Source organism: Thunnus albacares, chromosome 6, assembly GCF_914725855.1.
Source record: "Thunnus albacares chromosome 6, fThuAlb1.1, whole genome shotgun sequence".
Taxonomy (NCBI): Eukaryota; Metazoa; Chordata; class Actinopteri; order Scombriformes; family Scombridae; genus Thunnus; species Thunnus albacares.
Window position 1 is genome coordinate 26,687,656 of NC_058111.1, and position 26,332 is coordinate 26,713,987.

The 26,332-nt window shown below is 39.9% G+C and overlaps 1 protein-coding gene across 1 annotated transcript in view; it reads left to right on the top strand.

Annotated features, from left to right (window-relative positions):
- Nucleotides 1-26,332, top strand: part of igsf11 (immunoglobulin superfamily member 11) — a 108,673-nt gene that overhangs the window by 77,894 nt on the left and 4,447 nt on the right. The window contains exons 3-7 of the mRNA XM_044354993.1: nt 10,874-11,037; nt 20,188-20,395; nt 20,926-21,081; nt 22,806-22,928; nt 23,912-24,059. Coding sequence (XP_044210928.1) covers nt 10,874-11,037; nt 20,188-20,395; nt 20,926-21,081; nt 22,806-22,928; nt 23,912-24,059 — 799 coding nt within the window. The remainder of the gene's footprint in view (nt 1-10,873; nt 11,038-20,187; nt 20,396-20,925; nt 21,082-22,805; nt 22,929-23,911; nt 24,060-26,332) is intronic.

Below are 26,332 nucleotides of genomic sequence, written 5' to 3' on the forward strand. Positions count from 1 at the left end.
TGATCATTTTTCATAACTACAATTCCCTAGAGCCACACCATGCAGCTTGATAGAAATCTACACCACAGTTGTAGTTTTTCTGGTTTAGGGTTGTAAATAGGGTTGTAAAAAAATTATATATCTATTGAATATATCAAATGTCTTGTGCAGCTGAACTAGTAATTACACTGCATCTAGATGATAAGTGTTAAGAAAAAGTAAAGATGTTGGTTTATTTCAGATATTTTAGCCAAAACAGCAGTCAAACGTGCCAACTGCCCACAATACAACAGACCCACACAGTGACCATTTTCCTCTGACATCACGTTCAGGATGGAAACCATATAGCTCCTCCGCTCTGCTAGACCATCCAGACTGCTGCTAATGCAATGCCACTAACACACTGTTAGCTTAGCCTGTTAGCACCTGCTACTGCCAATGTTACTGAGAAAAATACCCAAAACAGCTTGAAAATCTGTATCTACAGAGCTGTGTGAAAGTCCATTTCTTTCTAAGAAATGGAAAAAAAAACAGCTGATGCATCATGGCGGACAGGCTGGAAATAGAGCTGCTAATGTGAGCTAGCACGATTCACTCAACATAAAAACTTCATAAAAACTCTGACTTTGGTTGTCAAACTGTCACATTCAGTCAATCTGTCTGTTTCATGTGAGCAGCCCGCTTTCAGAAAAGGACAGCGATATTGAATCTCAACATTTTTGAATGGAGTTCTGCACACAACAAATCAGAGGGTCCTCCGGTATGCCCACTGGACTGACATGGACCATTGACTGTACTGATAAAGTTAAAATAAAGATATAAAAACAAGGATAAAATCTTGTGATTAAATGTTGAATAATGTAGCCATCATAGTTTTAAAAAAAAAGAATAACAAATGAGAAGAAACAATACAGGTTCTGTGCTCCCAAGTCCCCGCTGACAGAAAAAAAAAAAAAAACGTTACAGGCATGAAACTTACTTCCAATTGAAATACATTAGTTTGAAAGTCATGCTGAGTGTACATGAATCTAAAGATTAAATTACACGACTATTGCACGAACTGCCGTGAGACTGGATTGAAACTCTACAGGGAGTTCCTGTAAGCATCATTCTCAGCAAAGCAACCAAAGTTATATATATATAAAAAAAAAAAACAGAGACAACAGTAAAGGTATAGCTTCAATACTCAATTTTTATCTTTACTACTTGAATAATTTGTTATTAATTAAGATATGACTTATCCTGCATGTATTTGAAGCACTCACCCAAATCATTCTTAAATGAAACCACTTTAAATTATGTGAAATCAAATGTGGTACACCACAGCCTAAGCCTTGTTCTCTGCTTTCCTCTGATAATACACTTCAGCGGCACTGAGTTGAGCGAAGGTTCATTCTGAAGGTGAGCCACTCAGGGACTCAGACAGATGATAAATCATTACAGGGCCTTATTGCTGGAGCGCTGTACTGACCAAATCACCTGCAGAAGCGCTGCTCTCCCAGGTGGCCCAGACAGTGTTAGTGGGCTTAAAATCACTGTCTTCATTTGGAGAGCTAGAGGAGATGAAGAAAGAGCAAATGACACAGAGAGAAAGAGATCAAACCAGGGAGAATGAGTGGGAAAAAGACACAAAGAAAAGAACAAAGAAGAGTAAAACAATTCAGAGTAAGAGCATCTCTGCCTACAAGCCAATTACGAACTAACGGGCATCAGACAAGGTTACCTTAGGCTAAATGCTGGTTCCAGGAATAGTCTTCTAGTATTATCTGCTGGCTGGCGCTCTGAGGCTCTGGCTGGCTGACTGAGAAGCTTAGACTGCATTTACATTAACCTGTGCCGTGCAGACAGTGGAGAGAGTGCCAGAAGTTTGGCCTTACCTGCAGACACGTAGTACAGAGAGAGAAACAGTGCTAGTTTTCTACAACACTACAGTTTCAGGGCCCAGCAGTGTCACTGAGGATGTTTCGAACACCTGCACAAAACAGTTTCATGTGGGAATTTACCCATCCAACCCAGTCTACATGGTGGTTTCTTCTATTTAAGGGTAAAAGATATAATGCAATTTATGCACCGGTAAAATGATTGACATCATCTGTGTCAACTTACAGCACAGTAAGACACTTGCTCTATACCTGTAAACTAGGCAGACAGTCATTCGGATGTCTCTGGCAGAACCAAGACATTGTCACCCAGTTAAAAGGGACCTCAGGATGGCAGCTGCCAAATAGCAAAACAGAGCCCCTTGCCAATCATGTCATCTTACTGGCAGATCAGTATGCTTGCCAGAATGTTAGATTTACGTGCAGACACTGTGACAGGTTTGCCAAACATGCAAGTCTGCCAGGGAATGGAGTTACTACACACAGACACGATATGAAGGCTGCAAGGTGGCTGGTGGCTGACAGGAACAGAGTCTGTTTCTTTAGGGAAATCCAGGTCTGGTTCATCAGCTGTCATTTGAAACAACATACAGAGTAACATGTGCTGGAAATTTTCAAAACAGTGTGGATTTTATTTTTATTTATTTATTGATTTATTATTATTTTTTTTTCCGTCTGCGGTATGACCAAGCACAGGAATTATATTTTAGAACAGGGCTTTGTATTTGTGATTAGTGTACTCCACTGAACTTGGTATTTGATGTTTTTTGGACATTGGTTGTGTGTGTGTATGTGTGTGTGTGTGTGTGTAGCTGTGTCCAGGGCTGCATGTGCAGAGCCATCTGTTTGCTGCTTTAGCAGTAGTCTTCCAGTGCCCAGGCTTATCTGTGCACGAGGGCAGTGGCCTACTTTAACCTTCTGCTCACTCACTTTACACAGCCGTGCACATTAGTTTAGCTGATCACCCGTTAGCTTGGTCACAATAACTTTCCCCAGTTAATTTGCATCAGTCTTATCATAAAAGAACATATTTCTTATCAACTGTTTCAACTCATTTCAAAATCATATTTATTTTTTTCCACTTCCAAGTATGTTATTGCATTATATTAGTACACTAAACCCCATAAAATTGTTGTGTAATTGTTTCCGGTAAATTCTGCAAGTATTGGCTTGCAGGCTTGATCATCATTCCAAACAGACAAACATAAAGCTTAAGTGGTCAGATGCAGCATCTCAAACAGGCGGTGTCTCAGTCTCATGAGGAGCAAATGGGGACGTGCTGCTGCTCATGTGATGCATGCCTGTTTGTGTGCAACATAAGACACGTCTTAGAATTGTGTATTTATGTAATGTAAATATAGAGTGGAAAAACTCTGATGAGCCATCATAACAGGTTATCAGTAATAATTATCTTCTGTCTTTCTGTTAAAATGCAAATGTGGTGACTGTTTTTATCGTCAACATCCTGATTGGGAGACTGTATAAGCAAGGCTATAAGCAACTGTATATGTTATAGCTTGTGTATGTGGGCTATGAGGTCTTGGGTTTATAGTAGTAATGCATTAGCAGCGCAGTAAGCCGAGCTATTGAGACTCAGTACAGTTTAGAAGAGAGTATTAGGCTATGTAGGCTAGTCAGTGGGCCCTGTTAGGGAGTTGGCTGTAGTGGCTAATGGGTCAACTAGGATGGGCAGGGCAGGGGATGAGGGGGAGGATGAGCAAGAGATTTTTAAGGCTCTTTCATTGGGTGACTGTGTGCAGGACAGGCTGAGGAGGGAAGAATGGAGGAAAGGAAAGGAGAGATTAAATGGGCAAAGTCATGTGAGCAAAACCTCTGGCAGACGTTGAGCTGACATCATCACCTGAGTTCCCTTTGACTCACCAAAATCCCTCACCCAGTGAGAATGATTTTTTTACAAATACAAAAAAAAAAACCCAAACACTTTAGTTTTATCAAATGGAAATATTGTGTATATTGATTCATGTATCAATTATCTGCATGCACACAGTAGATTTGCATTTATTGTGGCCTCTAGTTATAATACAAAACCTTTCATTTAGGACAGGCGGAAGCCGAAGAGTTTTTTTCAGCTTTAGTTCGTGCAGTTCTGTTGTAAGTGGAGATTTGTGTACACAGTAAACAGGACCAACATTTGCTTCTTTGTGAAATATGAATGAGGACCTTTTATAATGTGGCCCCTATGGACTATGATTAGAAACTAGGCCTGCCCTAAAGGTTCAGTTTGTTTATCCCGATATGAAACATCTTCTTGCAGCCTTATCTAGAGAGAGTCAGTACTAGCTTGATTACAATCAGCTGTAGCTTGAGACTGGATATTCAAAAGATTATATATGAGACTATATGTGTGACTTTGCAGGTAGCTTGCCTCAACTTTTTTCAAATAACCTTGCCAAGAAAGTAAAGACCCATTAGAACAATATAAAGAATTCCTTATATGAATGAATTGCATCAAAGCTAATAAAGTGTTATCAAAGCAGCATACAGTAATTAGAGACCATTGCAGGAAGGAAACAGAGTTGATTTGTGACTTTATTTTTACCTCAGCAGCGCTTTGAGCATGGTGCTTGATGAGTTGCCATCAAGCAGCTGGGTACTCAACTGTACCACCTGAGTTTCGTATGGATGTCTTTGCTCGCCTGTTGGTTCACCCTGGTGCCTCACGGGCAGTGGCAACATCACAGGGTCCGCTACATACACGAACACAGCTCACCATGAAGCCCCTGGGTCTTCTGTAAGAGAATGGGACACAGAGCTCCGTTTGTGTGTGTGGGCACAGGTGTCGATGCACATGAATCCATTTGTAGATGTGTTTGTGCATCTGTTTAATTTCATGGTTTCGCTGTTGTTTTTGTCCCCGCAGTAGATTCACTGCTAGTGCAGAGGTTAAGACGCTAAAGCAATCCCGATTGGCGTTTGAGTCCGAGTAGAAATTCTGAAAGGATGCAGATTAAATATGAAATGTGATCAGAGCTGCCAACTGTCACGCCTGGAGCAGAAGATACATGATTTTATGCTCGATCTCTCATCGCTCCCTCCAACTCTTCTCCTCTCACTTCTTAAGAGGTCTCACGCTTGGAGAAAATGCAGCTGATAAAAGGTGGCTATCACGCATAAGGCTGGCCAACTGCAGGATTTTTAATGTTGCTTTTTGGCTCAGGAATGTGAATACTGTTGGTATGCTGCAAAAGATAAATGACGAGGTTTAAACCTAAAAACAGAGATGTGGTAATTGGGTGTAAATGTGAGGTCAAACTAGAGGAAATCAGACATTCACTGTTGCCTGCAAAGAGGTAGAAAAAGAAGACATTTCACTTTCACATAGATGTGTGAATTGTTGCCTCTCTTTAGTCAGGACTTTGCACCATCATCAATCATCTCACTTAAACAGGTGTATGTATGTGGGTATGTGTGTGTGTGTGTGTTAGCCCACCCAGTGAAGCTGTGCCAGAGGCTCGTCACATCACAGCATCAGGGGCATCTGTTTGAAACTGAAATAAAAGTAAAGCCTATGAATAAAAGAACCACATGAATAAAAACACAGGATGCAAATGACTTGCCAAGCAGGGATTGTCTGTGTGTGTTTGTGTGTGTGTGTGTGTGTGTGTGTGTGTGTGTGTGTGGGTGTGTGTGTGTGTGAGCGAGTGAGTGAGTGAGAAAGTGGAAGTGTTGTATTCACCCTGCATTTGTTCTCCATCCCATCATGGCTGCACCTTAGCTTGACTGAGTTAGTAAGCACATACACACAGGCACCACACACACACACACACACACACACATCCCATTCTCTCTAAGGTGTATGGTTTTCTCATGCATTAATCAACAGCAGTTTTGACACTTGGCTCCTGAATGAGGAGAGAGAGCTGTTTTAACGGAGCATTGCTGTTGGTTCTCTCCTTCACTCCACAAGCACTGCTAGCGCTGCCTGGGGTGACTTTATCAATTAGGCCTCTCTGGAAACAGCATCATCCTCCCTCCGTCCCTCTATCCTCCCTTTTTTACTCCTCCCCTTTACTCTCTTTGGATTTATTCTTCCTTTCTGTACCTCCCTATGTGACTTCTGTCCTCCTTTTCCTTCTCTTGTGCTTTTCTCTTCCTCCCCTCTTTCTATTACTGCTCAAACTTTCTGCCCACCTGTCACACTTCTTTGCCCTTTCTTACTTCTTGCCTCGTTCTTTGTCCATTAGTTTATCCCTTGTACTCCATACAAAACATTAGGATCACCTTCCAAACGCTGAGTAGCACATTACCTGTCTGTAGTCTGTCATTGTCATCAGTTCAAAGTCCTTTTAAGGAAAATCATATCATAAGCTAACAGAATCACAGTAAAAACTATGATGAAGAATGCAAAGAATAATAATATATATATATATATATTATATTTTTTTTTTGTTATGCTCTGTCAGTGACTTTACTAGGTTTCAGGTGGTGCTCAGGTGGTGACAAATATATACGCTTATTTTACACGCAAAGTCTCCATATTATTCTCTATATACCTGTGTAGATGAGCAAAGACATGCTTTTTTTTGCTTTCTATACTGTTTATTATCCAATCAGAGACAGGGAATGCCAATTTAATCTTGAAAGTGTTCCCCAAAATACTAGAAAGCTCCTGTATGTAAATATGTGCAGCTCACAGAAAAAAATGACTAAAAAATACTTTTGTCGTCTTAAACCATATGTCTAGTGAAAGGGCAGTTGACTAAACCGAATCAGTTATCCTGCGTACACTAACATTTTTTGTCTAAAGAGAATGTAACAAATTTGAAGGTACAACTCTGTGCTCCCGAGTCCTGACTGACAGAAAAAAGAACATGTTGCAGGCAGGGAAGATATTCCAATTGAAATACATTAGTTTGAAAGTCGTGCTGAGTGTCATGAATAAAAATGTACATGAATCTGTGAGATTGGATCGGAAGGTAACATTAATGTTTCAGTGTTTTATTGAGGTCTTACAAAGGTGAGAATATTTGTGGCACTCGTCTATTACAGGTACACATCACTGTGGGCAGTGGAGGGTCAGCATCAGGGATCACTAGCTTGGTTCATTTTTGCTATTTCCTGTCAGTCAGGCAGATCTGGGCCCTGTTGAGCTGTGCCTCAGGGCAGCTCAGGGCTGGAAAGGAGAGCAGGAAAGAACAAGTTTTTTAAAAACAAGAAAAATGGAAAGACTTGGATGGTAAACCCAGTGAGATGGACAGCTCATTTACAGTACCACTCAAAATTTGGAGACACTTTCTTATTCAAGTGAATGGGAAGGTGTGTCCAGGCTTTTGACTGGTACCATTCATCACACCCATGCACATCGGCCCGGAGACATGACGAAGACTGCATTAAGTAGGCTGAAGACCTCCGTGCTGCATTTAGCCTTGGGCAAGAATAGTAAAGAAATGTGCTTGAAAAGAACAAAACAGGGAGAAGTGTAATAGTATATCAAAACCTTCCCTGTCTTCTGACAAACTGTGTGTCATTTGATTGTAGTCTGCTGGGGATTATGAAAATGTACACAGCACTGTCATACACACAGTTACAGGATACATATCATGCTGTTCTGTATAAATTTTTTGTGCGGGTTGGCCTTATATGACAATGAGTCGCTCACCCTTCAGCCCTCACATATCAAACCTTTTACAGTATGCATTCTGGAAGAGTGGTTGTCGACTGGACATGCTCCAACAGAAGAGCTAAAGTGTTGGCATAAAGCTTTAGAAGAAGTGTGTGCAATAATGAGGCAATGCCAAGCAACGCAGTAGTGTAGTTGGTGAGCTGTCAAGCCTTTCTGACTCTCTCTCTTAGATATGTCCCTAAAGGGCTACCATACATGTCACAGATGACATACGCTGATGAGTTAGAATAACCGGGCATGTGTGTGGTGGGTTGTGTTTATGATAGTGGGTGGCATGTCGTGTGTGTGTGTCGGAAGGGCATGTGGGTGCACGTATGTACTGTACATGCGCATATGTTTGCTAGCATGTGTGCTTGTTTGTGATTTTGTGTGTGTGTGTGTGTGTGTGTGTGTGCTCTTCTTTGGTCGTGGGAGCTTACAGGCTCTGTGCGCAGAGGTTCCCTAATCCAGTGTTTTGAAATGAGCCCTCCAGCTGTTGTGGGCTTGAGAGACTGCCTTGGAGGAGGCTTAGAAACGATAAGATACTCCTTCTATCTTCATTCCTTTAGGACCTCTTCTTTTCTTTCTTTCTTTTTCTTTCTTTCTTTCCTTCTTTCTTTCTTTCTTTCTTTCTTTTTCTTTCTTTCTTTCAATCTTCTCGCGTCTTTCCTCCTCTTTAAATCTAGCACATTTAATATCTATGTGGACATAAGAATAAACTCTTGCACTAATCTCATGCTGCCAATATGATCACACATTCTGTTAAGGTCGCAACCTTTTGTATGAACTTCCTCCCTCCTTTCGCCGTGAACTGTCCAATGAGAACACAGATTGATTCTTTGCAGGAAGTGAACATTGTGTACACATAGGATAGAAGAAGATCAGATTAGAGAGTTGACCTAAGAGTTTGTTATTTATTTTATTTACAATGATCGCCTGAGATTGCAGATGTCATAAGGAGTAATGGAAGCTCATTAGCAGCATAGTGACGTACACACTGAGGAGATTGTTGTGTTGTCTCATTATGTAAGCAATGCAGTTACAGTGAGGAATCAAACAAAACTGACATTCTTGTGGAATATAATGCCTTTAAGTGAAATTGCTTGCATAATTTATGAGAAGTCTTTTCATGAATATGTCTTTTATAAACCATAATGGAGTGGAGTAATTTGAGCACTGCCTATCTCCCCTGTGCCAACAGTGAGCCTGCAGGGTGTAGGTGGTGTCTGCCAGCAGAGGGAAAGCGTAGGAAGTCCAGCAGGTTTCGGACAGACAGAGAGGGAGCAACAGGCAGCCTGTCAGCTACAATATGACAGTGATATTCAAAACGCAAATTTGGCAGAAATGACACATGAAGCCTGAAATTTTTAGTGGATGCCAGTACGCTTTATTTTACAGGTCCTTTGATTTCATACTAATTTCCTGAGTAAATAGTAGGTATTTAATGGTTCATTTTCAGGACATTTTACAGAAAAGGTGGTGTGATTTGGTACAAATTATATTATATTATAAAAACAGAAAAAAAAGTGTTTAGTTTGAAGTACCCATCTATTATATTTGGGTTCATTATTGTTCATTTGCAAAGATTTTTAACAAATTAGATTCTTAACAATTCTTTAACTGACAGAAAATGCTTAGTTTTCAGTGTTAAGTTTTGTGTCAAACTACATATAAACGTATTAGATTATGTATTTAAAAACTCTATAATGAGTACATTTTCCATGTACTACCGAATTACATAACCGATTTTGAAGAAATGTCCTAAGAATTTACAGTTACACAGCCGCTACTTTTAGAAAATTACTGGAAAAAAAATGTATGATCCATAAAATAAAGTGTTACCGACATTGTTGATGCTCACTCATGATGGTGTTTTTTAAGAAACAACCTCATATGATAATATATCATTTGACACATAAAACTACACACTAAAAAGTGCTTGTTGTGTGTATGTTTTTTTCCTGTCAGTTAAAAAAAAAAGAATTTATTAAGAATTATTGCAAATTAACAACTTCATATGAACCCATATATAATGAATGGGCACTTACCAACTAAACAAACGTAACACTTTTTTCTGTTTTTCTTATAATTTGTACCAAATTGCACGCTTTCTGTAAAATGTTCAAAAAATACTGTTAAATAACTGCAAATTAATCTTTCTAAAAAATTAGTATGAAATTAAGGGACCTGTATAATAAAGCATTACCAAACTGCCTTATATTTGGTGACCTAGAAGTGATACAAATAACTTGGAAAGATATATATTTTATTGTGTGATGTGGTCATTGCTTGCATTTGACATCTGGCTTGACTCCTACATACTGTAAAAAAGACATGCTGGTGGTTTCCTCTGGCAAGATCATCATCTTACATTATCACTAACAAGGGTGATTCACAGGACATGATCAATTATCTGTTATCATATCACTGCCATCATCCTCCTCACCATGTTTAGATACAATTACTTCCCATTGGGGTTTTTGGACATGGATTCATGCTTGCGGGGGAGATATAACTTAATTTTGGCAGTAATGTATTTAGCTGGTCTAGAAATAGGATGCTGCATGTACATATCTGTCTCTCTGGGTCTGTTATGGCTGACGGCTGATGAGGAAAGCAGCTCCTTAGTTCTTTATTTTGAGAAGATAAACCTTTGTTGCACAAGACAACAAGCTATCTTGGTTGTTTAATATGCTGCATGCGCACAGCAACCAGCAAATAGTATCTGAAATAACCATTACTAACCCCACTTGTCATGTTCATTTAGTATGTATTGATACAGACTGTGTTCCCATGAAAGAAGCAAGTTGTTTTAGGAAATGAATAACTCAAGAGACAGCCTATCGTGTTTCCCCATTTAACTGCTACATATTTCATGTCATCTTTCGCAGTGTGGTCTAGATGTTTGTTTAGCTGCAGAGAACATTTCAAAAGAGGAGCTTGGTTCAGAAATCATGTTTGTTTTGCTGTAAAGATAAAAGGACAGCAGAAGATGAAGAACTGAGAGATTAAACATGAGTTTTTGCTTCTTAAAATATTGTACATTTACGAGCACATGGCAGATGTTTTGCTTATTATTACTCGCATCTACCCCTGTCTGCCTCGGTGTCTGTCTCTATCTCTGACTCTCCAAAGACAAATTTTCCAATTTCGCTGAAATCGGTGATCTTTAAGTCAAATAGCCTGCAGAAAGACTTTGAAATTAAAGATCTTGCTTCTCCTACAATATGAGAAAGATCATATAAGATGCATCTGTTTGCTACAGTTAGACATCTACTCTGCTCTGTCTGTTCTCTCATTTTATTTTCCTCCGTTATATATGTAATTCACAGTATACACCTTGTTCCTTGTGTCTATAAATACACTGATCGCTGTCTCCTTCCTCTTGCAGTGAGTGTGCGGGCGCTGGATGTGACGGTGTCCCAGAGCAGTATCCAGGTGGCCCGCGGCCAAGCAGCCGTCCTGCCTTGCTCCTTCACCACCAGCGCTGCACTCAACAACCTCAACATCATCTGGATGGTGATACCGCTGTCCAATGCCAACCAGCCAGAACAGGTAGAGATACGAATAACTTACACCTACTCAGTCACAGTGACAGAGTGACTTTTACAGTGAAGAAGCAGTGAGAATAAGTGCTGAATTAAAGGAGTATTCTTGTTATTTGGATGTAGCAGACAGAATCCTGCAAACCACTTTGGTTCTCATACCCTTCACTGTAAAGAGAGTATTGCTGTGACAGTTGTGATTATGCAGATGTTTGGATGGAGAAGGTAAACAGCCAGAGCTGCTGTACAGTGTTTAGAGACATACTGAGATTCATCTAATTTATTTTCTAATGCAACATCACTGTATATGCATCATGCGGATGGCTCCACTGCTTCCCAACGCCAACCTTACAGTCAAAACAGGTACTATAAGACTTCAATCTTGATCCGTAGTTAAGTGTGCTCAGATACAGCGTAAAGAGAATTTCAGAAGTTGCAGAAATGTATAGAGGCGGATAGACACAGATTCCGCTAAGTGAAATAGTTGCTCAAGAAAATGTTTTAACTTGAGAATTGAAAAATTATATCCACGGAGCGTGACAAGAATCTTAAGTGCAACATTTGCTCATGAAAATGGTGATGATGATGATCCATCCCAATGCTAACATGCTATATTTGTGTGTTTTATGCCAAATATGCATTAGCCTTTTGTGCAAAACTAAACACAGACTGCAATAGTACTACAGTCAAACTTGAGCAGACACAGAAACTCTAATTTTCTCTTTTCGGTGCATCTGAACGCACCATTAGGATATTAGTTATGTAACTTAAAGATTTATTAGATTTACATAGAGTTATATAGATGTAGAGCGTGCGGGTGTGTCCATAGTCTAGATAACTATCACTTTCTACCTTCTTCTGTAACCTGCAATGTCAGGTTGTACTGTTCTACCTTTAAAATAATGCATTAACTGTATGGCAACACATCCTGAAGCTCATTTACTGTTGAGCAGTTGTATTTTCACACAAAGATGCTGCATGATTTAGACTTAAGTTGTGTCTTATTGGTGTTAGTTTAGTCTCCCTAAAGTAGCTTCTCACCATCTTCTCTTCTCTACTGTTATTTTCTTTGTGTTTTTTCTCACCTTTCCTCCCTCACTCTCTCTCAAACTCTTCCTCCCCCCTTGTGGGACTTCTGTGATTCCATTTGAGTTGTTTAACATGCAGCTGCAGGCCGTACAAGCTCACCTGCCTCCCTTCACTTTGAACCCCGGCGCTGGTCGGCCGTCCAAATAATACAATCATCTTCTGCACTAATTACCTCACGCCCATGACAGGCTCTATATCGCAGCTGTTCTCACCACACACACACACACACACTGGCACGCACACAAATACACACACACAAACTGGCATTAGACAGACTGCTGGTCTAAATGCAGTACAGATCTGCATGCATACATGCAAGGCTTGTATATATTTACTGGATTCACACATACATGCATGCAGAGTGCACCATAAAAGTGTGAAAACTGACATGCATATATCCACACAACCACAAATGCAAATCACACAGTGATGCTGTCATGTGCACACCTGTGGATAAAGGCTTATACTCTTGTCTTCACACACGCATATACACAAAGAAACTAAAAACAAGAGCAAATACACTAACACGTATAGGCACTCTCTCATGGATGAATGCATGTGACTTTTAGATGCCAGCCGAGTGATGATGGGTGCTGATACATGTGGAAGGGTGCATAACATTAATCTTCTCATGCTATACCTTCACACTGTATTGCATGAAAGTTCACTTTAAAAAGGACAGATTTCATGGTTTCAACATCATGTGCATGCACAATTTAATAAAGATAACACTAAAAAAGCCAGAAGACTTATTTCCATTGTGGTCCTTGTTGTAGTTAGATGGAGGTGTGTGCATGTATGTGCCCGTGGAGATAGGGAAGTATGACATTAGCGGCATATAAAAACACAAAAAACATCATTATACAGAAAATATTAACACAGGGCATTAACAGGCATTATCCTGACAACAAGCTACACTTTACACTGTCTTTACAGAGGTATGTTATCTAATAGCCAGTGTTTCAGTTTTGCCTTAAACTGTCTGTTGCTATTCTAATGCTTTTAGGAACCTTATTCCAATCCTGGGCACCCGAGTATCTAACAGAACTTTTACCCATCTGGCTACTGATCCTTACCAGAGTCAGATTCGCTACACTGTACCTGGTGTTGTTCATGTGAGCCTCTCTGACCTGCAGAAAGAAGTTTAATAAGTAATTTGAGGCTATACCATTTACAATTTTTTGAATCTGACTAAACTATCACTCTGGACTCCACGAGGAGCCAGTTTAGCTGCATAAACTGATTCCTCCCTATGTGCTCTAATGGACTGAGACCTAAGACCACTCTGATCAGTTTATTTTGGGAGACCTGAAGTTTTGTCTTCCACAACTTGAGAAGACTACAGTACCAGGATGTGCTAGCATAATCAAAGTGGCATTGGATTAAGCTGGATGCCACACATTTCTGACTTTTCCTGTCTAAGGAACACTGACTTTATGGCCAAAAACTTAGTTCTGGCGTTCACGTTTCCTACCACTTTCAGGGACATACCTGCACCCCCTGCATTGCTGTCAAATGTACAGCCCAAGTAATTGACAGATGTTTTAAGGGAGACATTAAGGGACATTCCCCCTAAAATTATTTTAAAATTCTTAGCTTTGTTTAATCTGAGTTTGGAGCCAAGCAGAATTGATTGTTTTCCAAAGGTGTTGAGAGAGTTTATTGTCAGAGAACCATACACCGATGTTAGTCAGCTGTTCACTAAGCCTTTCCTGGAGCTGAGCCAACTTTTTATCAGCAACCGCCAGAGCTGAGTCATCTACGTATACGAACAAGTTACATTTACATGCTTCTTTGATGTCATTTATATATACTAGGAACAACAATGGGCCTAGCACACTCTTCTTCACGCACACACTTCTGACTGATGGCCATTTACCAATATCTAGTCCCTGTGAAACAAGTAAGACCTCAGCCATATCAGTGCTGGTGTGCTCAACCCATGAGCCTTTAACGTTGGGTCATCATCAGGGGTCATCATCATCATACAGTATATGACACATACATAGTTAAGTCCATGTGTACCTGCTCAAGCATACTGCGCACACAAGGTTTTAAGTGTTCATGATCACAAACAGCACATGGGAATTTACACGCACACAAACACATGCAATGACCCACAAGAAGAAACAGTGAGCTGGAGTTCTACTCTGTGCATGAATTTGGTGAGCTGTCTAAAAAGTGAGCGATGAAATAAAGTGCTGCGTGGGGCGACAGTACAAGTACAAGGTCATTTTAGAGGAAGAGAATGTCATAAATCATTACAGTTGATCCTAAAAGCCATTAAGAATTACTGAACAGAACTCACCCACTCACACACCCTCACATCCTGCGTTAGCACTTTGCCGAGCACACTCAGATCTCTCTCTTCTCAAATTTGAATACCATGTTCCGATATAAAGAGACAATGCAATTTATTCAGAGAGGGTACCCGACACACATCGGCTTCTCTGAAGTTGCAAACTTGGCTGATTGTTGTTGCCCAGATTAATCCTGTTGGGTATTTTGCTTCATGCTTTGACTTGCTGTCCAAGACGTAACCTTGTGTTTTACAGCCTTAAGCCTACACGGTTGACTCCACATTTAAGGCTATAGAACTTAATGAGTCAAGTATAAGCTTCATATATTTTGTTTATGAGGCGAGGAAGTGTGCCAGCCTGGTACATCTGGAGTCTGTTTAGATCTCTGAAGTAATTAATACAAAGGAGGGACCATAGCACAAACTGAAAAAAAAAAAATATTCCATTAAATTGATCTCTTTTTAATGTGGCTCTAATCAAAATTTTCATAATAACAATGGATCAAATGACTATGTGTAATGTGGATGGAGATGTCTTTAGTGAAGAACCCATCAGCTCTACGAACTTTGATAGCGTCTTTGTTTTGGTTTTCCGGCTGCAACTAACTTTTTTGGTTCAGTCTGAATGATCTCATAGCATTGTTTTTCTCTGCAGCAGGAACTTTTTTTCACCAAAAAAAAAAGTTCTAAAAACCCACCCTGCCCAGCACCAAACAGCAGACAGACACAGCAGTAACTAGCTGGGGAATATAGTGGAGTATTTTGCAGCTTGAGAGCCAGATATTTCCATCGGGAAGCATAATAGAACTGAAAGGAGAGTGAATATTGGACTCAAAATGAATGCTAATGTTGCTCCGTATGTGCTTGATGAGTAAATAATTTGCCATGTTAATTTAAAAGGTGATAATATAGCAATGTTGTTTTTAAACCTTGTTTCCACAGCAGGTTGAATGAAGATTATAGTGTATAGTTTGACACTGGACAACTCGAGAGGGGTGTATGATAACAGAATTTGTCCTGTGAGGATTAAACATACTGTGCAATAGCAATAAAACACTATATCCATGAATTTTGGGTTTATTGCCTTGAGAGAGGCACTTTGGCTGACATGAAGCATCCATGTTTGTTTGTTTTTTCTTGGGGGTTGGATATATCGGAGCTTTCCCAGTCGTAATTACAAGATGGATGTTGATGTGAATGGTATTTACAAGTTGGAAACTGGTAATTAATCAATGTTACAGCTCCTTGTACTGTAGTAAACCAATTGGAAAAAAAATATGCAGCAATGAAGGGACAGATTTTATATAACAGCTGTGTGTAAATAATAAATTACATTCACTTTTGAATAAAGCTGCTGCCTTTGCAATTGCAATGAATGAGATTAATGTAAAAATGTATGTATTCATTGACTTTGTACCATACAAATAACACTCAACCTCACAGTCTAAACTTCAGTGGTCACAGTCCTGTTTGTTTACTCTGATTACCTGACATGCTGAGCTCAAGATTATAACGTGTAGGCATGTAGCTTAGAGAGGTGTAATATGTGTTTTTTTGGTGTGTGTGTGTATGTTCATGTGTTGTTTCCTGTGTATATAATCTGTCCATCATGCTGTTGCTGTGATCAAACGTCCTGACCTCTTTCCTGTGGGCCGCTAGGTGTGAGATAATCCAGATAAACACACGCCAACAACACACACACACACATATACACACAAAACTAGACAATGGTTTTATGTTTCTGAGCTGTTGTTTATCCTCTCTAAACTGTTTGCTGGATATCAGTGCTATTTATGCTCTAATAAAGGCTCCAGTTTCACTCTTCTCTCAGGAAACATCTGTGAAACTAATTTCTGAAACTGATTTTATAGCTGCAATCATTAAAAGAGTTGATATATCAAAAGTTTACGTGTAACACGTTGGAGACATTCCTTCACTGTGGTGAGCCTGGCAGTTTAATATTGTCAGTGTTTTCTGAAATCCTTTCAAATCCAATTGCTCTAGTCATAGAAAGAAAGTTGCTGAGAAAGTTTCATCACTCCAGGTCTGATGAAAACTCTTTGCAATTTAATTGTATCTTTTCTAAATGATTTTCTGTCTGGAAAATAAGTTAGATATGTTTTCATCAGTTCCTAGATAGGGAGCTTTTTTTAAGCGAAATAGTAAAATTGTGCAGTTCAGTGAAATGAGGCTCTGGTGAAATTGAGGTCATAGAGAATATGTGGTGCAGAAATGATGTTAATCTGTAATTGAGAACATCTGTCATAGTATTTTAGATGATCAGATTCTGATCCTTATCTGAACCTAACAATCTGCCAGAGGATGGATCAGATAGATGCTGCATTCACATTCTCTCAAAATGTAGCCCTTTTCTTGTCTTGCAACCCCCTTTCAACCTCGACTGATCGATTTTTTGGCCGACACATCAAAGAAAATGAACAAAGACCTGTTTCAGACAAACTCGAAAATGGCATGTTGTTTGTCCAAGGCTGTAACCCCTCCCTGTGGAGAAGCTGAGAAGAGGTTACACTCCAATTCACACGCTCAGCTTCACAGTATCTCATATACAGTAATGTGATATGTTTTATTGATCAGTACAAAGGAATTTTTTTTTTATTTACTTGCCATCACCCATGGGACATCAGCTCTTGGTAACATTGCACACAAATGCAAGATCCAATTTGGACCAAATGTATGTACTGTAAGCAAACAGCAAGTGAGTTGATCAGAGAGTGTATGAAGGCAGCTATGCTCTGAAAATGAACTTTCACAGCCTTTGAGAAAGTTTATCCATTTCAAAGTTTTATTAACAGTATCACTGAATGATAATGTCAATGTAAAAAATAATTGTTGGTTCATGTTGGTCACATGATTTTTACCATATCAGACATCCTTTCCACATCTGTTCATTGTTTTTCTTGGATTAGACACAACATGGAGAGCTGAAATTGTACTTATTCATGTACATTACTAATTGGTAATAATTAACTACAATATCATAAGATCTATTTAACCCTATTGTTGGATTAAAGTCACATTTCTACAAACTTTTATTCAAATTGTTGCTGATGTAGGCCTACGATGTAAAGTGAGACATAATACAGGACTACACAAATAAACTCGACTTGTACTGACCATCTGTGACAGCTTTTACTATCACCATTCTCATGCAATAATAAGAAAAGAGAAAGATTTTGACCATTGTTGCAGAAACTGGCTGGTATGAAATTATCCTGAAAACTCTCTATATGCTGATGGTTGGCAATACCGTAAAGCATACAGGCATTATGTAGTTCAGGGGCTAAATCATGCAAAACCAGCATAAAGTGAGTAAAATGGATCTGAGCACATATTGTTCAGAGCATGTCTCAGAGGATAGAAAGAGATAACAGTGGCGGCTTACAGTCAGTAAATTGAAGGGAGGCTGTAGAGGTTTAGAGGTTTATTCAGGCTTTATTGAGGCGGTGGCAGTATCCCTCATGTGCAGGGCCAACAGGTCCTTAGGGTCAATCAGAAGTAGGCTATATGGTCATGAGACTGGTGTGGTGACAGAGAATATCCAGAGGCTTTCTGTATGCAGGATATAGTGTAAGTGGACGCTTGTACTGTATGTGCATGTAGGAGTGCAGAGGATTTTAGAAGGGAGAGGATGTAGCAGAGGTTTACTGCTGGGCCATCGGCGGAACGTCCTGCTAGTCACTTGGGCCAGCAGAGTTCTTAGGGCCGTCCGCCATCTGAGTGCCAGCCATGACCTCTTTTTTCCCTGCGCACAGTGACAAAGCCAACCAGGTCACGCGAGAGGATGAGGTGGTATACGCACACTTACACACACGCGCATAAATTTAGATCACATAGACACGTGTGGACAATAGCTGGACTGTGGCACATTTCAAACTAGAAAATCTGACCATTAAATTGTTATTTGATTATTAGCCTTGATTTATTTTCTTTTTTTTAAATTGTCAAATAGATAAAAACCAACAGGAGTGCAGAAAAAAGCAAAAGCACGGGGCAGGTGAAAGATGCAGCTCAGGTTAGGGCCTGCGTTAATCCTCTGCTCATTCATGCACACACACACAGACAGTGTTGTGGGTGAGGCCGATTGATTGGATCACTTTCACCGAGCATGCAGATTATTTTGTTAGGTCATCAGGAGTGTAGAGCCAGGTCATACCGATGCCGCCTGCTAGAGAGAGGAACAGGGAGGTAAGCTGAGACAGACAGACGATGAGAAAAAGACATTACTGAAAAAGAAGGGACTGACAAAATCTAAGTGAGACCACACAGTTATTAGCGCCCTGTAGAGACTGAGACAGTTACTGTGACCGAACAATCACACACACTCGCACTCACAAGTCAAAACTGATACACTCGCTGTGAGTAAATGAATCCACACTGACACACTGCAACACACAGACATACACACACATGCACACGCACACACACACAGGAGATGCAGTTGCAGGCTCTCATCACAGCTGAGGAGCTGCCTATTCATCTGCACATAAGAGGACAAAGCGAGCGTACTGCACTCAGGAAATTGCAGCCGCGCAATTTACAACCGTTAAGCAGCGGTGGAGGACACAGTCACATACACACTCCTGCACTTTCATCAGAACTATCACTCTCACGCACACACACACACAGACACATGCGCACACACACACTGAAGCTGGTTGTTTCCCTGCCTGGGTCTTTGAACAGTTCAATGAGGGCTCTTTTCACCAAAGTGAATAGCCCCTCTGATTCCCCTCTGTGCTTTGTGTGCATGTGTGTGTGCGTGCGCGTGTGTGAGTCGCTGCGCGTGTGCGTGAGTGAGTGTCACACTTGTGTGCACATACCATGCGTTTGTGTGTGTCCTCTTCATCTTTTGTGTGGGCCCAGCTGAGGGGTGAGAGCTGTTTTGCATGTGGCTCGGTCTCACAAATGAGCTGTTCAGCCCAAGTTTGAAGCCTGAGGGAAGCTTTTGAACAAATTGATCTTTCATTGCTCTTAAATTTGGACCCGAGGCAACCTCACCTCAACCCGAAGGCGTAAATTCATTTGTACAAGAGTGTTCTCGCTTTGAATATATTCAAAGGTCACAGATGTAATGATAAAAGGCAAGGTTTTGGTTTAATTTCTCCCTGGATTTGGTTCCTTGTGCAGAGGACTGTCTGCATTGCTACACTCAAATTCATCAGATTGCTGTTTATATGTCTCTGAGTCAAAATGTTTTCAATTATGCATACCATTTAGTGGATGCTTTTATCTGAAGAGCCTTATAGTGCCATTAAAGAATACTTTTAGTATGTACTCCTTACCCTGAAATTGTCCCTTACTCACTGAACTAGAAAGAACCACTTACAAATAAAAGGTTTTTTGGTTTCTCTGTCTGTTTGTTTGATGTGTCTTAAGAAATAAAAGTTCTGTTTACTCTTTGACTTACTCTGACCACAAAAGCTCTTTTTCAGCCTCTTAATAGAACTAGGTCTCCCTCTAGTGAGGGATGTTTGTAATAGTCCACTAAAGAAAAATGTCCATGAATGACACTTGTTTACATTTTTTGTGATTGGATCAAAAATCTATAAGTTCCTGATTCTCAATTTTCTATTTCTCCTTTCTTTCTCCCCACACTTTATCTGTCACCGACGTCTCTCTCTACCTCTCATCCTTTCCCATGCACTTCCCTATTTTTCCAAACTTTTTCTTAAACTAACCGTCTTTCTTTACATCCCCTACCTTGTCTGTCTCTCTTCCTTCCCTTCCCCTCCCTGTGACGCCCCAATCCAGGTGATAATTTACCAGGGCGGCCAGGTGTTCAGCCTCGCCAACCACCTCAATGGTCGTGTGGGCTTCGTGGCCACTATGCCAAGTACAAGTGCCTCCATCTTCATCAACAACACCCAGCTGTCAGACACTGGGACCTACCAGTGCCTGGTCAACAACCTCCCAGACAGAGGAGGGCGCAACATCGGCGTCATTGGGCTCACCGTGTTGGGTAACTAAATGCAGCAGTGCTACAGATTTATTATTTATTATTGTTTAAATGTTAAAAAAGATAAACAAGAGCAGTCAAAGAATAAGGCAGGGTAAAAGCTGCACCCTACAAGATTTTTATGCACTTTTGTCACATCTCCATTAACTTAGACCATGTAGATTTACTCTGTTTGCCCAAAATAAATCTTAGATGTCAATTGAGGTCAATGGAAGAGAATAATATATCCTATTTAATGTCCAGATTGCAAGAATAGTTGCCTTCGTACCTGCTTACATCCGAGACTGTAGAGCCCTAAAGTAAAGATACAAACTAAATCTTCATCATTATGACAAAAATACAGGAGATTGAAGCTTTCATTTTCAGCTTTTTAAGTAACAAGAGGAATCCTTTTAAGCAGCATGCAAGCACAGTTGGACAAAACGAGATTCTTCAGCGTTTTTGAATATGCAGTTTCTCCTGCAATTAGGAAAACATTAGATTTGCTTTGTAAAGAGGTTAACATGACACCGCCCACTCTCTCCATCTGCCAGTGCCCCCCTCGGTGCCGGCATGTCGAATCCAGGGCACGCTGGATGTAGGCAGCGACATCATGCTGATTTGCAGCTCGGAGGAAGGTATTCCCACACCGTCCTATTCCTGGGAGAAGCTGGACGCGCTGCCCAAGCTGCCGAACAACGCCATGCAAGGTATTAGAAACAAGCTGGCCGTCGGAGTTCCCTTTTGCCCCACCTTTGCTGGTAAATCTCACACGCATAGCGCAGCTCAGACTCAGCAACAACCCCACCATCATCGCCACCCGTCGTGTGCCAGGCCTGAACTACTGCCCACCCTCTGTTCCTGCTGAGGGGTGATGATTGATGGAAGGATGGATGAAGTGATTGAAATGTGAATTTGTGAATGAGTGTGTGTGTGTCGTGTCAGCAATGTCCTTGTGAAAGCAAATAAAGTGATTGTGCTTTTGTGGTGTGATTATGTTCTTCCTCCTACTCTCATGCTGAATACCAACTCTGCAACAGTTTTCCCACTGTATTTAATCAACAAACATTTGTTTAAACTGGGCTGGTGCAATGATTGACTTAAAACCCGTCCAGCTACTCTCAGATCCATCAGGATCACAGGAGTAGGTGTGTTGGAGTTGCAGTTGGTTTTCAGCATTAGAGAGCACTGGTGTAGTGGACTCTCCTTTCTTTTCCAGCTTTGCCCATTGCAGAGTCAAATAACCTTAATCGCTGATTACTTGTGTTGTGTGTACACTACTGGTCAATAAAAGGCTACTATACAAAGAGGTAAAATCAATTGCAGACAGCAGATTCCCACACATGTTTTCTTTTTTCTATAGACAGCAATACAGACAAATAATGCAGTTACTTGCTGAGAGAGGACTGTAAATCTGAAGAAATTGAATCATAATCGCAAATTCAGCCACACAAGTAGTTCATACTATGTTGATATATAGCCAATAGACGGTTAATAGATACTGGTAATTCCATGTAAGCAATGTAACATAGCATGAACCAGCTTTATAGTTACTAACATTACAGTTATTGCACTTTGATTTCAATTATTTTGTCTTACACCTGTAGATCCTACAGTTGAAATATGTAAATTCAATTGTCTTGTGAGACATTTCAATTAAAGCTATTAGAGGGGATCACAACCTGTGTTTACAATATAGAAACACCAACTCACTAAATAAATATATGCTTCTCAGTTCTTCATGACTACTGTATTTGAACCTGTCTCACCTGGTTTGACATGTTTGATCTCATACACTGAAAGAACAAGACCTTATTCTTTTGTATGCTGTATATGTTTTGTAAAATTTGAGCTTGTCTTCTGCTGTTTGCATTTGATTCAAATTGAAATGGGATCCTGGATTTGTCACTGTCACTCTAATCTCTCAGTGCGTTGTGTTCAGTTTGATACAGACAGCTGTGATATGTCATGTCACTGTGAAGAGAGCAGGCGAAAAGCTGTCTCACTTCCTGTAACTCATGGTGAAGCCTTTTTAATGAAGCCAGTAGTGTATTAATCCTGTTAAATTAAGCTCACAAATCAACTCATTCATCATTTGTGGAAGAAAGGAATCTGCACCTTTCCTATTTTACTGAATAGTATACTTCACTTGCACACCCTGTATTAAAGGTATACAGTACCCCCTATTGGTAGATGGTAGAAGTAGTTCAGTCGAATATATTGCCATATATTGTCAACAATTTTAAATGTTAAATGACTTATTTGCTTTAACTGAATTTAAAGTAATTCAGATGTGACATATAGACACTCTTCATGTAAATGTTTCTTTCTTTGCTTCATGTTTGTGTGCTTGGAAAATGTGCCATGTGTGTCCATGTATTTGTGTTTTTTTAATAACCTTTAGTTACTATGTGGCTGTGTGTGTGTCTTCCAGACCAGATGCAGGGCACTGTAACACTGAGAAACATCAGCACCAGCACCTCAGGACTCTACCAGTGTACCTCCAGCAATGCTATTGGCAAGAGCACCTGCCTACTCAACCTTCAGGTTGTAGCACGTAAGTACACAAAGACACACTGCTATTTTTCTGCTGGATGAATGTGGCACTGTTATTGTCATATGGTACAGATGTGTGTACATTTATAGATGGAAAAGCCACCTCCTCATTTCACTCATGGACTGACAGATGGGGATAAAGTTAGAAGCCTTCTTCTTGAGTGACACTTCAGTTTGTCTGTTTGACAGTGACTGTCAAACAGACAGATAAACAGACGAAACAAGGAAATAAAACAATATAACTAAACACCAGGACTATAGACAGCAGAACATTTGACACCAATGACACAAAAAGACAAGTTGAAAGACAGTCGGTTTGGGTCATGCAGGGTCAGACAGTTTTAAAAAAACAATCTGACAATGTATGACAGGTCGACACCCAGTGTGTGTCAGAAATGCAGGCAAACGGACAGCTGAGTGCTGAGTCTGTGTGTCAGCGACAGCAGTGGCTCTCAATTATTTAACTACAGACAATGCCAACATGGTGCAGATGTAAATACTTATAGAGGTGAAGTTTTTACAACAAATGATTTTTATCCATCCCAGTTTCTATTTTCTTTCGGTATTATTGAAAAAAATCTGATCAAATAGCCACTGTTTATATAGTCCACTAAACTCTGTGTGTTAGAAATGCATGGCTCATAGCCATGTCACAATCCTGGTTTAGAAACAAAACATATTTTATAATGTACACAATTGCAATTTTTAGATAGCAGCTGTTCTTCAGGAAACACTTGAGTCATATTACCTGAAACCTTTAACCTGAACTTGCTGCTTTATGTCAAAATCAAAATTGCTTAAAAGAAATAATGTTGAGCACAAGCTAATCAACTTATTATATTACTTTTTCACATCATTTAGTTTTGTGCAACCCGCCCAGCTCTCTCTTCAGCTGACAGCTATTCTGGATGACTTAGACTGAACTCCATGTAAATTATTTGTCAAACATTTGTGAAACCATCCCCTCCTTTCTCTGTCTTGCAGCCCAGCCTCAGAGTGTGGGTCTGATAGCAGGGACCATCGCTACTGGAGTCCTGGCTCTCATCATCTGCTCCCTGTTAGTGGTGGTCACACTCTTCTACTGGAAGAATAAGAACAAATATGATGAGGAGGAGATCCCCAATGAGATCAGGTTGGCCACTGATTGCTGATTTTCTCTTTCTTTGCAGAATGGTGCTTTGGTTGGGTGCAATCAAAAGCTCCTGTAGTCTCCAGTGCATAAAGAGCAGATAACACAATACTGGCAGAGAGGAGACTACATTTGTGACCTAATCTACTGTATTTTAAATGGCTATAAAATGCAGCAGCAACATTGTGTTTCTCATTGTAGAATACTAACAAAGATTCGGCTCAGAAAACTCAGGCCAGTGAAAGCTTAGAATATTCAGCTTAAATCTTATCTCGTAGAAGCATTTTTTTCCTATCATCACAGCCTAATTTGTCTTTTCAAACAGTCTGTGAAGCTCTGTCAGTTTTTTAAATGGGCTGCAATTTCAGCTCTCAATCACTCCATGAATCATTTAGAAGATAAATCATTGTTCAGATATCTGAGGCTTTGGCTGATTGGGATAACATCTGCCTCATTTTGGGCTGAAATTCCGCATTTACAATTTCCACCCCTACAGCTCTGCTTTTCCTGCAAATTACAAGAGAGACAAATGTATTAAGAGCCAGCTTGTTTACCTAAAATCACTCATAAAACATAATTTATATGAGTGATATTTGAATGAACTACAAATCAAAAGTGTGTTATCATTTTTTAATGACATGTTGTCTAATTGTAGTGGTTGTTGACTACAGGTGGTGGACACATTCTAAACACTTCTCATAATGTAATCCAATATAAAAGCCGTGTAACAAATCCCATCTGAGGTTCAAGTTTTATGTCCAGATATTATGACCTCCCACTGTTTATCTAACAGGGTCCGGGATGATCTGACAGCAGAAATGAACAAAGAACTATTTAGATTCTCAGTGTGTGCTGCAACTTGACTGCATAGTAAAGCTCTTTTAATTTTTAATGTGTCATTGAGGATTTGTGCTAAATATTTGAAGATGAACTAACTGGCTACCTAACTGATATAATTTTTCATATTAGTGACATGTTCACAACATTAATTCCAGTCAGTGAATGGATTCATCAAGGATTCACGAGGACAAGCTTTTTTCACAGCAGACAGTTTGACTTGACAGAGTAGGAAAAGCACAGGTGTTACTAATAACACTAACAATGTCTCACTCAGCCATGACAGTGTGACCAATGGAATTCAGCCATCAATAACCTTCATCATTAATTTCATTTACACTTTACACTGTTACTGTGCTTTCCCTACTGTGACATGTCAAAATGTATTTTATGAAAAAGGTCTATTTCCTTTGTTCGAACTTTGCGCTACAATTTACACTAATGTTTATAACCATTAGTGTAAGTATAGAGACCTTTGATGCCTATACCTTAAACCAAAATAGCATACGCCAATCTAATAAACTCTGAGATTAAACTTTACTATATCAGGGTATTTGAAGTGGTGATATTAAACTGCTCTCTTTGAGCACCTATCAGTGATTTTAAAAGCAGCAAAAGTTGAGTTTTTTAGTCAAAAACAAACACAACAATGACATATTATCACCTTATAACACTGATATGACAAAACTGTTAGCAAATAGTTGCCTCTTTCACACGTACAGCAGACACAGACCAACATTAAGGTTGCATTCTGGCTCCATCATGGCTACTGGAAATGATCCACAGCCATTCTGGCGTTTGTCTGTCCACTGGCTCTGTAACCAAAGGGTCTCTCTCACAGCTCCTTACACACTGGGTTTATGTTTGTGGGGGCTGCTCACGTCTCTGAAGCATGAAATTCACTTGTAAATATTTACAGATGCCTTTATTTATTGGCAATTGACTTAAAGGTCATTGTTTACAATGCATTTTTAAATATCTTTTGTGTTTATACTCTGTCAGACATTACATTTCAAACAGACAGGTCACTTTTTCCATTGGCAGCTCATCCTCCACACCTGTAAATATTTCATGTGGGGTTCCGCAGGGTTCAGTTTTAGGTCCATTTCTTTTCTGACTTTACATGCTCCCATAGGGAAGAATCACCCAAACTCATAGCATATCTTTTCACTGCTATGCAGATGATGCTCAGATCTACCGCTGCCTTAGTTCTCAAAATCAGGCCAGTGTAACAAAATTACAAAACTGTCTCCTAGACATCAAAGACTGGTTAGCTCATAACTTCCTTCAGTTAAATGAGGACAAGACAGAGACAGGACATCATACTGCTGCTACTGCCCAGAACCTCAATCATCTTTCTGCCTATATCAATCCACATGCTAAGAGCATGGGTGTTATATTTGATAGCAATTTAAATTTCAGCAGGCGGGTAAATTCCA